General features: G+C 46.5%; 2 protein-coding genes across 7 annotated transcripts in view; one reads left to right on the forward strand and one right to left on the reverse strand.

The window, feature by feature from the left end:
- Positions 1 to 982: 982 nt before the first annotated feature.
- LOC123378962 lies at positions 983 to 2,839 on the reverse strand. Its single transcript, XM_045033186.1, has 3 exons — positions 2,749 to 2,839; positions 2,273 to 2,581; positions 983 to 1,686 (listed from the first exon to the last, which is right to left on the reverse strand). The coding sequence occupies exons 1-3, from the start codon at positions 2,837 to 2,839 to the stop codon at positions 983 to 985; spliced, it is 1,104 nt and encodes a 367-aa protein (XP_044889121.1).
- Positions 2,758 to 13,087, forward strand: part of MOV10L1 (Mov10 like RISC complex RNA helicase 1) — a 72,735-nt gene continuing 62,405 nt past the window's right edge. For 2 of the 6 annotated variants that reach the window (XM_045062544.1, XM_045062545.1), the window contains exons 1-2: positions 2,758 to 2,937; positions 4,434 to 4,618. In XM_045062544.1, coding sequence (XP_044918479.1) covers positions 2,838 to 2,937; positions 4,434 to 4,618 — 285 coding nt within the window. In that variant the 5' untranslated portion in view covers positions 2,758 to 2,837. Of the gene's footprint in view, positions 2,938 to 3,049; positions 3,663 to 3,728; positions 4,189 to 4,433; positions 4,619 to 13,087 lie in introns of those variants that run through there. The other 4 variants (XM_003989414.6, XM_045062547.1, XM_045062546.1 and 1 more) reach the window with 4 other exon arrangements.

Consider the following 13,087-nt stretch of genomic DNA (forward strand, 5'->3'; position numbering starts at 1 on the left):
GAGTAGCACAACACGAAGCACCCAGTCCGGGCAGGGTGGAGTGCTGGGTGTCCGTTTCTGAAACACCTTACTATCCAAACACCTTGTCATACACCCTTCAAAGCAGCTTTCTTCCATCGATGCTCTGAGATCATAGAGGAAGACCTTCTTCACGAGGTCACATGCACATTTGCACGTTGAACATGGCTGCCGTGGCCCTTGAACTGCTTGGAATTCTGATTCATTGGTTCCCGTGGGCAGCCCTAGCAGTCCTGCTGTGCCTTTTATTTCTGCTAAAGAAAAAGGACGGGAGTATGCTTCGCCCAGAGACACTGGCGCCCTGACAGTTACAGCGACAGTTTCTTTGTTGACATGGGAGCCATAAAGTAGCTCGAATCAAAGCATTCTGAAAAACCAGCTCCTCAAACTGCAAGTCCACATAAAGCTTGAGCAAAGGCATTGGTTTTGAATAAGGGGATGCTCTGTTGTCTTAGCTTTTCCACCAAGCAAAGATTAGAGTTTTCACAAACTATAACCCGGGAAGTTAAGGAATTTTGAACAGATTGAAAAACCTCCCAAACTTCTTTACAGACTCCCTTTTAAATGATAACTGAATTAATAGGAATTGGTGCGGTGAGATTGAACCCTTGGTGTTTCTTCTTGTTTGAAGAAAACGTCCAGCAAATTTCACCATTTCTGTGCCTTTCCAAGGTTGTTCTACCCTTAAGAAATGCAAGCTGCCTTGAATCAGAAATTGTGGAGCAAACTCAAGGCCCTGGAGTCCTAGTCACTTGAGAAATGCTTCCTTGTTTCCATTGGCAATACCAACGTTGAGAACAAATCCTGTGTTTCCACGGTATCTTCACATACACTACTGTTCCTAAAACGTCTTTCCTCCTTTTCCTGCCTCCTCAGATCCTACTCATGTTTCAATGTTTCCCTTGTCCTTCAATGAATGCTTACAGAAGGAACAGAGCAGTCCACAGTCCCTCCCGCCTGGAGTTTACATTCTAATGGCCGGACAGAAGCACACAAGATAAGTAGTGTGCTTTATGGTGGGGGAGGGAAGGAATGGGGGTTGCTGCTTGGGGGAGTCAGGGCAGGCCTCACTGAGGAGGCATCTGAGCAAAGACACGCAGAAGGCAAAGAGGGGAGTCTCGCAGAGAGCTGGAGCAAGGGTGCCACGGATGCAAAGGTCCTGAGGTGACCAGGCTGGAGGACGATGGACAAAGCAATCATATGAGGTGAGGCATCCAGATAGGAGGCACCTGTGGGCATGGAGACAACCTTGGCTTGGACTCTGAGATGGACGTGCCGGAAGGTTCTGCGTGGAGGAGCAAGCGGCTGCTGGGTGGACAACAGGCCACAAGAGAGCAGGTGCTGGCCGGGACTGAGGTGGGGCACAGAGGCGGTTTCGAGGAGTGGTCAGGTTTCGGGGAGAGCTTGAAAAGCCAACACGATCTGCAGTCAGCAAGACGTGGGGCGAGAGGGTCAGTAGTTCAGGGGGGCGGAAGGCTTCAGTCTGAGCAGGGCAGGTGCCGCTGTCCCACCTGAGGTGCACAAGACTGGGGGAAGCAGGTGCGGAGGGAGGGTCCGCAGCGTCCTTCTCGCCATGAGACCGAAGGCTCTGCTGGGCATCCAGGTGGTCGCACTGAAAAGCTGGGGTGGAGAGTCCCGAATCCAGGCTGGCGGACACACGGGACAGTCCTAGGAAGTGGAAACCCCTGCTGCGCGTCACCCTCGCTCTAGAAGCCCGTCCGTGGCGCCCCCCGGCGGGCAGCATGCGCTGCACACCCCACGCACCCACGGGGGGCCCTGGCGCCCTTCCATGCTCCTGGGTGCCCCCAGCGCCGAGTGCACGGCCAGGACTCAGCAGGGCTTCCTTCAGGCTCCGGGCGCGGGGTCCTCACCGCCCGGACGAGGAACCCCGCTCACACCGCGCTCGGGCGGAACCACGAGGGCCGTCCCGAGCCGCCAGTGCCCCGGTTCCCCGACCCCGGCACGAAGGCCGGCAACACCCGGAAAGTAACCACTGCTCCTGCAGACAAGGAAGCCCCAGGACTCGAAGCAACACCCACAGAGGCAGCGAGAGGCCAAACAAAACTACGGGTCACATTCTGGAGGATGCGGCCGAATTCGAGCTGAGACACGCTTACGGCCTGAAATGCCTAGCTTTGAGCAAAAGAGTTCCAGAACTCCATGTCACCTCAAGAGGTTAGAAAAACACAAATTAAATGAGAAAAAAGACAAAAGGCAGGAAATAATAACAGTTCGCACTGACACCGAGACGCACGCTTTCTGAAGAGACGGATGAAGTCGGGGAACCTCTGGCCCGGAGGCGCAGGGGGCGGTCGGCGCGGCAGAGTCAGGGACACCGGCTCCTCCCAACAGCCCCGGACTGGAGAAGGGCGCGGCCACCAGCTTTCGAGAAAACTCCACCGGCGGCGCACGACGGACTCCAGAAGGTCGGACAGAACCTCCTCGCTGCTCCTCTTCAGGTGCGCGCTGAAGGGGGGCGGACGGACACGTAGGCCGCGCGCACGCAAGAGGCCCCGCCCACCGCGCGACAGCACGTGGCCCTCTCGCCCACCTGGCACCTCGCCTAGCTGAGCCGCGTGTCAACGGTCGCCAACGGCCAACCACCGACTGCTAACGGTCGTGGCGCACGCGGCAACCCCATTGGCCGAGACGGCGGGCGCCTGCGCAGGCGCGGGCGGAGAGAGCCCATTGGCCGAAGTCTCAAAGCGGGGGTGGGGGAAGCGAGAGAGCGGGTGCGCAGGCGCAGGCGCGACAAGTCCATTGGTCCTGGGCAGCGGACCGCTTGCCCGCGTGAGGACACATACAGAGGTGGCAGGGCCATGCTGCGCCTCGCGGCCAAGCTGGTGGCGTTCTTCTGGAGGAGGGCGGACGGCTCCGAGGGGGAGGAGGCCGGGCAGCCGGGGCCCGAGCTCGCGGAAGGTGCCTGGGGGTAGGGCCCGGGGCCTGGGTGCCCCGGGGTGTGTTGCTCGAGCCGAGCCGCCGGAGCCTGAGGCCAAACAGAATGCAGGGCTGTTCGGGAGTGGGAGGAGGGGGACGGGAGCCGGAGGTCGTGAGGTCGTGGTCCCGGGGTCCCTGATGGAGTTTCCAGCCGCGAGCCGCTGTGCATCGTGAGCGCGCTCTGAGAGATGCTGCCGCCTATCGTTCGCTCTTTGAGGTCAAAGCGAAGGTGTGACCGTAGCTGAGCAAGGCCTCGTGTGGACTATGATTTAGGGCGTTGGTCTTCCTTTGGGTTTGCGCCGCCTCCGGGTCCTTCTTGTTTCCGCTTTGAAGTGATAAGCGCGGCGGGCTTTCTCGTTTCCGTCGTCACCGCCACTTGCGGTTGCGTGTTTGGAAAGCTCTGAAAAGTGCAGCCCGAGCTGTCCCAGGTTGTCCTTTCGCACGCAGTTCAGCCTGAGCTGTCGCAGTTGTCCTTTCGCAGCCCTATGTTGTCCTGCCTTTTCTCTCGAGAAGGCCTTTGAGGCTCTCTTGGTCCGGTCTGGACCGTGTTGGGACTCTGGTACCTGGTGACCTTGAGCTGACTGGACTCAGGGTGCTGATTGTGCAGTCGCTTTCTCTGGCCTCTGAAGACGTGACGTCCTCCTGAGAAGGGCCCGAAGCCGCAGCCGGCGCGTTAGGAGTTGAGGGCAGCGCGCTGCGAGCCGTATGTACGCAGACCTGCTGACGCCCGCATCGCCCTCTGTAACCTGGAGCCAGTCCCTTCAATCAGCCCGGGGCCTGCCGGTTAAATCCGGCCTGGGAACCTCGGCCGGAGCTCCCGCGCCGGGCTTGCTGGCGGTGGTGGGGAGGCGCGCCGCGTGGACGGGCGCGTGCCCTGTCTCTGGGCCAGACTTCACCCCAAGCCCGGAATCTCCTGGAGCACCTCGTTTGCGGAGGGGACACAGAATCTGCTAACGCCGTTGCCGGCGGGATTGGAGAGGCGGGAGGGTGGTCATCCCAGCACAGGGCGATGGTTCTCCAGACGCCAGCGTAGGACAGTGGTGCTTTATAACCTGGGCCGGCCGCTCAGAAATCTGTGCCCTGGACCGCTCGCCGCCGCCACCCAGACAGCTGTCTTGGGTGGAGACTGTAACTGCCTCCACTTTACAATTGGGAAGAGGCCCAGCACGGTTAATGGGGAAGGACCTGGCCCAGAGATAAAGTGGCAGGAGGAAAGCTGGGATTCAAACCCAGGTGGTGTGGCTCTCGAGTCTGAGCTCCCCCCACTGAGTCTGCTGCCTGTGACACCCCTCAGAGGAACTTGGGCAGTCTACCTCAAACACCCTGCTTTCTGAAGACTACCCCCCCCCCCCCCCCACTGCAGAGGGTTCCAAACTTCCTGCATGCGCCTGTCCTCCACCTTTCTCTGGTGGGGCTTAATTATAGGGTGGGCTTGCTTTACTCATGGGCCTTGTAACATCTTTGTTTATGCATCTCAGGTGACGCCAAGCTGAAAACTGTCCAGGGTGTCGTGACAAGGTACTGCGGCGATTATGGCATGATTGATGATTTGATCTACTTCTCCAGTGAGGCTGTGACTAGCAAAGTGCTTCTGAATGTTGGACAGGAAGTTATTGCACTTGTGCAAGAAGATAAAGTGTCGAGTGGACTGAAAGCAATTAGGGTAAGGCCTGAGTTGTTTGTGAAGTCTCTCTTCGCCATGGGGCTTTATGTTTCCATCCTTTTTTTTTTTTTTTCAATTAAAAAAATGTTTCATGGGGCGCCTGGGTGGCGCAGTCGGTTAAGCGTCCGACTTCGGCCAGGTCACGATCTCGCGGTCCGTGAGTTCGAGCCCCGCATCAGGCTCTGGGCTGATGGCTCAGAGCCTGGAGCCTGCTTCCTATTCTGTGTCTCCCTCTCTCTCTGCCCCTCCCCCGTTCATGCTCTGTCTCTCTCTGTCCCAAAAATAAATAAACATTGAAAAAAAATAAAATAAAATAAAAAAATGTTTCATGTTTATTTATTTTTGAGACAGAGACAGAGCGCAAGGGGGGAGGGGCAGAGAGAGGGAGACAGATTCCGAAGCAGGCTTCAGCTCTGAGCTTCCACACAGAGCCTGACACAGGGCTCCAATCCCCGAACAATCATGACCTGAGCCAAAGTCAGATGCTTAATCAACTGAGCCACCCAGGTGCCCATCCATCCTTCTGTTTAGTTAACCTCTTACAGACAACGTGGGAGAGACAGGGAGTGGAATGTACCTTCTTGGGGCTGCTTTTGTTTTTATAATGATTTCTGCCTTAAAAAACCAACGGTGGTCATCATATGTTATTCAGACTACAGAAATTTGTAATTTAGGAAGTAAAGCTCGTTGGTAACTTTATGCTCTGGAAAAGAACACTTAATATTTCTATTTCTTTTTTTAATGCTTATTTATTTTGAGAGAGCGTGCACACGCATGCACAAGTGAGGGAGGGGCAGAAAGAAAGAGAGAATGAATCCCAGGTGGGCTCTGCACCATTATTAGTGCAGAGCCAGATTCAGGGCTCAATCCCACAAACCGTGAGATCGTGACCTGAGCCAGTTATCAAGAGTCGGACACCCAACTGACTGAGCTACCCAGGGGCCCCAACATGAGTATTTCTTATAGTCTTTTAAAAATTTGTTAAAAATGTTAATCATTAGGGTGCCCGGCTGGCTCGGTCAGTGGAGAGTGCAACTCTTTTTGTTGTTGTTACTTTCTATAATTTACATATTTTTTATAGTGTACATCCAAGTTAGCATGTGATTTCAGGAGTAGATTCCTTAAGCCCGTTACCTATTTAGCCCACCCCCCCACAACCCCTCCAGCAACCTCTGTTTGTTCTCTGTATTTGAGTCTCTTATGTTTTGTTTTTATATTTTGCTTCCCTTCCCTTATGTTCATCTGTTTTGTATCTTAAAGTCTTCATATGAGTGAAGTCACATGATATTTGTCTTCCTTTGACTAATTTCGCTTAGCATAATACCCTCTGGTTCCATCCTGGTAGTTACAAATGGCAAGATTTCGTTCTTTTTTATTGCCAATATTCCATTGTATATATATACCACATCTTCTTTATCCATTCATCCATCAATGGACATTTGGGCTCTTTCCACACTTTGGCTATTGTTGGTAGCGGTGCTATAAACATTGGGGTGCATCTGCCCCTTCAAAACAGCATACCTGGATCCCTTTGGTAAATACCTAGTAGTGTAATTGCTGGGTCATAGGCTAGTTCTATTTTTAATTTTTTGAGAACCTCCATGCTGTTTTCCAGAGTGGCTGCACCAATTTGCATTCCCACCAGCAGCGCAAAAGAGATCTCTTTCTCCGCATCCTCCCGGACATCTGTTGTTGCCAGAGTTGTTAATGTTAGCCATTCTGAGGTGTGAGGTGGTATCTCATTGTGGTTTTGATTTGTATTTCCCTGATGATGAGTGACGTTGAGCATTTTTTTTGTGAGTCGGTTGGCCATCTGGATGTCTTTGGAGAAGTGTCTTTTTCCCATTTCATCACTGGATTTGGTTTTTGGGTGTTGGGTTTGATAAGTTCTTTATAGATTTTGGATACTAACCCTTTATCTGATATGTCATTTGCACATCTTTTCCCATTCCAGTGGTTGCCTTTTAGTTTTGCTGATTGTTTCCTTCTCTGTGCAGAAGCTTTTATTTTGATGAGGTCCCAATAGTTCATTTTTGCTTTGGTTTCCCTTGCCTCTGGAGACGTGTTGAGTAAGAAGTTGCTGCGGTCAACGTCAAAGAGGTTTTTGCCCGCTTTCTCCTTGAGGATTTTGATGGCTTTCTGTCTTACATTGAGGTCTTTCATCCATTTTGAGTTTATTTTTGTGTCTGGTGTAAGAAAGTGGTCCAGGTTCATTTTTCTGCCTATCACTGTCCTGTTTTCCCAACACTATTTGCTGAAGAGACTGTCTTTATTTCATTGGATATTCTTTCCTGCTTTGTCAAAGATTAGGTGGTCACACGTTTCTGGGTCCATTTCTGGGTTCTCTATTCTGTTCCATTGATCTGAGTATCTGTTTTTGTGCCAGTACCATACTGTCTTGATGATTACAGCTTTGTAGTATAGCTTGAAGTCTGGGATTGTGATGCCTCCTGCTTTGGTTTTCTTTTTCAAGATTGCTTTGGCTAATTGGGGTCTTTTGTGGTTCCATACAAATTTAGGATTGTTTGTTCTAGTTCTGTGAGGAATGTGTTGTTTTGATATGTAGATTGTTTTGGGTAGTATTGACATTTTAACTATATTTGTTCTTCTTATCCAGGAGCTTGGAATATTTTTCCATTTTTTGTGTCTTTTTCAATTTCTTTCATAAGTTTTCTATAGTTTTCAGTGTGTAGATTTTTCACTTCTTTGGTTGGATTTATTCTTAGGTATTTTATGGGTTTTAGTACAATTATAAATGGGATCAGTTCCTTGATTTATCTTTCTATTGCTTCATTATTGGCGTATAGGAATGCAACTGATTTTTGTGCATTGATTTTATATTTTGTGACTTTGCTGAATTCGTTGATTACTTCTAGCAGTTTATTGGTGGAATTTTTTGGGTTTTCCATATAGAGTATTATGTCATCTGTGAAGAGTGAAAGTCTGACCCCCTCCTGGCCAATTCGGATGCCTTTTATTTCTTTGTGTTGTCTGATTGCTGAGGCTAAGGCTTCCAATACCAGGTTGAATAACGGTGGCGAGAGTGGACATCCCTGTCTTGTTCCTGACCTTAGGGGGAAAGCTCTCAGTTTTTCTCCATTGAGGATATTAGCGGTGGGTCTTTCATATATGGCTTTTATGATCTTGAGGTATGATCCTTCTGTTCTTACTTTCTTGAGGGTTTTTATCAAGAAAGGATGCTGTATTTTGTCGAATGTTTTCTCTGCACCTATTGAGAGTACCACGTGGTTCTTGTCCTTTCTTTTATTGATGTGATGAACCAGCCCTGCATCCCAGGTATAAATCCCACTTGATCCTGGTGAATAATTTTTTTAATGTATTATTTGATCCAGTTGGCTAGTATTTTGTTGAGGATTTTTGCATCCATGTTCATCAGGGAAATTGGTCTATGGTTCTCCTTTTTTAGGTGTCCTTTTAGGGAATCAAGGTAATGCTGGCTTCATAGAAAGAGTTTGAAAGTTTTCCTTCCGTTTCTGTTTTTTGCAACAGCTTCAAGAGAATAGGTGTTAACTCTTCTTTAAATGTTTGGTAGAATTCCCCTGGAAAGGCATCCGGCCCTGGACCCTTGTTTTTTGGGACATTTTTTATTACTGATTCAATTTCTTTACTGGTTGTGGGTCTGTTCAAATTTTTATTTCTTCCTGTTTCAGTGGTTTATATGTTTCTAGGAATTTGTCCATTTCTTCCAGATTGCCTATTTTGTTGGCATAAAATTCTTCGTAATATTCTCTTATTTTGTTTGTATTTCTGCCGTGTTGATGTGATCTCTCCTCTTTCGTTCTTGATTTTATTTGGGTCCTTTTCCTTTCTGATCAAACTGGCTAGTGGTTTATCAATTTTGTTGATTCTTCCAAAGAACCAGCTTCTGGTTTCATTGATCTGTTCTACTGGTTTTGTTTTGTTTTGTTTTGTTGTTGTTTTGGTTTTTTTTGGTTTAGATAGCATTGATTTCTGCTCTGACCCTTATTATTTCCTGTCTTCTGCTGGTTTGGGGTTTTATTTGCTGTTCTTTTTCCAGCTCTTTTTTTTTTTTTAATGTGTTTTTTATTTTTTATTTATTTTTGGAGGAGAGAGAGAGAGAGACAGCGTGAGCAGAGGAGTAGCAGAGAGAGAGGGAGACACAGAGTCCGAAGTAGGCTCCAGGCTCTAAGCTGTCAGCACAGAGCCTGATGTGGGGCTCGAACTCACTAACTGTGAGATCATGACCTGAGCCAAAGTCGGATGCTTAACCGGCTGAGCTACCCAGGCACCCCTTTTTCCAGCTCTTTAAGACTTAAGGTTAGGTTGTGTATCTGACCTTCCTTCCTTCCTTAGGAAGGCCTGGATTGCTATATACTTCCCTCATATGACCACCTTTGCTGCATCCTGGAGGTTTGGGGCTGTGGTGTTATCGTTTTCATTGGTTTCTATGTACTTTTTAATTTCCTCTTTAACTTTTTGGTTAGCCCATTCATTCTTTAGTAGGATGGTCTTCAGTCTCCAAGTATTTGTCTTTCTACATTTTTTCTTGTCGTTGATTTTGAGTTTCATAGCATTGTGGTCTGAAAATATGCATGGTATGATTTTGATCTTTTTGTACTTGTTGAGGGCTGATTTATGTCCCAGTATGTGATCTATTTTGGAGAACGTTCCATGTGCACTGGAGAAGAATGTGTATTCTGCTTTAGGATGAAATGTTCTAAATATATCTGTTAAGTCCATCTGGTCAGTGTATCATTTAAAGCCATTGTTTCATTGTTGATTTTCTGTTTAGATCTATACATTGCGGTAAGTGGGGTGTTGAAGTCCCTGAGAGTGCAACTCTTGATCTCAGAGTTGTGGGTTTGAAAATGTCCTACATTGGGTGTAGAGATTACTTAAAAATAAATTAAAAAAAAAAAAGAATCATTGGACCCTTTTTTCTAAATACAAGAGAACAAATCTACACCTGTATTTATTTACTTTCCAGTTATTTTAAATCCTCAAGGGGTACAGCATCCCATGGATTCTGTGTCCAGTGGCTTTAGCAGGAAGGTTGCTTCAGAATTTGGCAAGAACCATGCCGCTGATTCCATGAGCGTGAGCATAACTTTTCACCAGATTACTCTATCTGGTTTTGTTTGATTTGCCACCAGGAGTCACTGTATTGTTCTTTGCCTTGTACATGTAAGCATATCTCTTGCCTAAATAGAAATCAGTTTCATCTGGAGCATAAACACCTTCACTTTTAAGAAGAGCTGTGTGCTCTCTCTGGTTCCAGAGACCCCGCTGCAGCCAGCAAAAATGACTTTGGACCACAGCTTTCCAGACGTATTTGTCACTTTCAGAGTCCTGTTCCCAGCAGACCTCCACAGGCTCCAAGATGGTGGAAAGAGTAGACCCTTTGTTATCCAGTTAGCAAATATAATTAGTGGATTCTTTTGTTCATTTTTTTTCCGTTTAAAAATGGTATTTTTGTGCTATAATGTTTAGAAGTGGAATTGTTAAGTCAAAGGATATACACACCCAACATTTCAGTGGTTATCAGATTATCGTCCAGTAATATACAAATTAATTTATACTCACAGGAGCAGAAAGAGACTGCTTGTTATTCAGAGTTGTCAAGGATGTGTATTTTATCAGTCTCTGAAATCTTTGCCACTCTAATAATAAGTGAAAAGTGACCTCATAAATTTAACTTGAATTTAAGCCTTAAAGCAGATTAATTTTTTACATTTTTCCCATGAGTTATTTTTTATGTTCTTTATCCCTTTTTTGTTGGGTTCAGCTTTTTTAAATTAAAGTTTCTATATGGGGAAATTAGAGTTTTCTTTTTGGTAAGAGTTTTATTGAGAGGTAATTAATATTGTACAGTTCACCCATTTAAAATGCACAATTCGGGGTTTTAATATATTCAGAGAGTTTTGCAACTGTTACCACAATCTGCCATAAGCTTTTAAAACAGGAACTTTTTCTCTGGGCAGAATTTTCTGCATAGCTTCTTTTTCAAGCATGATCTCACCTCATCAGCCTGTCCAGTCTTCATTTCTCCCACGCCCCATCCTTGGCTTGCTGTACCTTTAGCAGAGACACTACTAGGATTCAAGTGTCATTTTCATTTTTATTTAATTTTTTAAACTTTAATTCCCATCACCTATTTCACCTATCCCCCCCCCCCCACCTCCCATCTGGTAACCATCAGTTTTTTTGGTATAGTTATGAGTCTTATATTTTGGTTTGTCTCTCCTTTTTTCCCCCTTAGCTCATTTGTTTTGTGTTTTAAATTCTGCATATGAGTGAAATCATATTGTATGTCTTTTCCTAGGTGACTTCTTTTATTTACCGTTATGCCGTATCTTTACCCATGTTGTTGCGAATGACAAGATTTCATTTTTTTTATGGCTGAGTAAATTTTCGCTGTATGTATTTACTACATCTTCTTTACGCGTTCATCGGTCGGTGGACACTTGAGCTCCTTCCACGTTTTGGCTCTTGTAGCTAATGCTGCTATAAAGCTGGGGGATACGTGTATCCCTTTAAATTAGGGTATTTGTGTGTTGGGGGTAAATACCCAGTAGTGTGATTCCTGGATCATAGGGTAATTCTGTTTTTAACTTTTCGAGGAACCTTCACACCGTCTTCTACGGTGGCTGCACCAGTTTCCATTCCAACAATGCAAGAAGGGTTCCCGTTTCTCCACAGACTCGCCAACACCTTTTGTTTCTTGTGTTGTTGATTTTAGCCGTTCTGATAGGTGTGAGGTGGTGTCTCATGGTTTTGGTTTGTATTTCCCTGACGATGAGTGATGTTGAGCATCTTTTCAAGTGTCTGTTAGCCATCCGGATGTCTTCTCTGGGGAAATGTCTTTTCTTGGTTTCTGTTCTTAGCTCATCAGTAGATTCCTGATTCACTTGAACAATATGCTTACACCTTTGCTTGATTCACCAATGTTAGGTAGTATTGACTGATTTCATGAAGGATGTGCAATTTCTTTGCATATTTTTATGTAGGTTTTATTGTGGTAAAATATACATACATTTACCATTTTAATCATCTGTGGGTGTACAGTCCAGTGACATTAAGAACATTCATGTTGTGCACCCGTTACCACCATTTTCACAAATTTTTCATCATCCCTAAAACAAGAATTTGCTATTCTACTTCCTGTCTCTGAATTTGACACTTCTAGCATCTCAGTGGAAGCATGTGATTGTTGCCCGTTTGTGTTTGCATTATCAAACTTTGCAGAATATTTTCAAGGTTTATCCATGTAACATGTATCAGAATTTCATTACTTTTGATGGTTGGATAATATTCCATTGTGTGTATAGACTACACTTTGTACACTCATCTGTTGTATTTTAATTTTATGATATTTATTTTTTTTTTTAATTTTTTTTTCAACGTTTATTTATTTTTTGGGGACAGAGAGAGACAGAGCATGAATGGGGAAGGGGCAGAGAGAGAGGGAGACACAGAATCGGAAACAGGCTCCAGGCTCTGAGCCATCAGCCCAGAGCCCGACGCGGGGCTCGAACTCACGGACCGCGAGATCGTGACCTGGCTGAAGTCGGACGCTTAACCGACTGCGCCACCCAGGTGCCCCAGATATTTATTTATTTTTGAGAGAGACAGAGCATGAGCAGGGGAGGGGCAGAGAGAGGGAGACACAGAATCTGAAGCAGGCTCCAGGCTCCGAGCTGTCAGCACAGAGCCCGACGCGGGGCTTGAACTCATGAACCGTGAGATCATGACCTGAGCCAAAGTTGGACGCTCAACTGACTGAGCCACCCAAGCGCCCCTGTACACCCACCTGTTGATGAACACTTGGGATGTTTCTACCTTTTGGTTATTCTGAATAGTGCTGCTGTGAACAGGTGTCTTAGAGTCCTTGTTCTCTTTTGGGTATATACCTTGGAGTGGAATTGCAGAGTCATATGGTAATTTTGTGTTTAGCTTTTTGAGGAAACCGTAAACTTTCCATAGCAGAGACACCATTTTATATTCCCCCCAGTAACGCACAGGGATTACAGTTACTTTACGTTCTTTTGACAGTGGCCACCCTAGTGGATACGAAGTGGTATCTTGTGGTTTTGACTTACCTTTCCCTAATAGTCATTGATGTTGAACATCTTTTCATATGCTTATTGGCCATTTATCTGTCATCTTTCGAGAAATGTTTATTTAAGTCCTTTAACCATATTTTAATTGTCTTGTCTATTTTCTTGTTCAGTTAGAGAAGTTCTTTACAGGGGTTCCTGGGTGGCTCAGTCAGTTAAGTGGCCGACTTCGGTTCAGGTCCTGATCTCCCGATTCGTGAGTTCAAGCCCCGCATCAGGGTCTGTGCTGACAGCTCAGAGCCTGAAGCCTGTTTCAGATTCTGTGTCCCCCTCTCTCTCTGCCCCTCCTCTGCTCACGCACACATGCTCTCTCTCTTTCAAATACAAAAAAAAAAAAAAAATTAAAAAAAAAGGAATTTACATATTCTGG

This window comes from Felis catus, chromosome B4 (assembly GCF_018350175.1).
Source record: "Felis catus isolate Fca126 chromosome B4, F.catus_Fca126_mat1.0, whole genome shotgun sequence".
In the NCBI taxonomy this organism is placed as follows: domain Eukaryota; kingdom Metazoa; phylum Chordata; class Mammalia; order Carnivora; family Felidae; genus Felis; species Felis catus.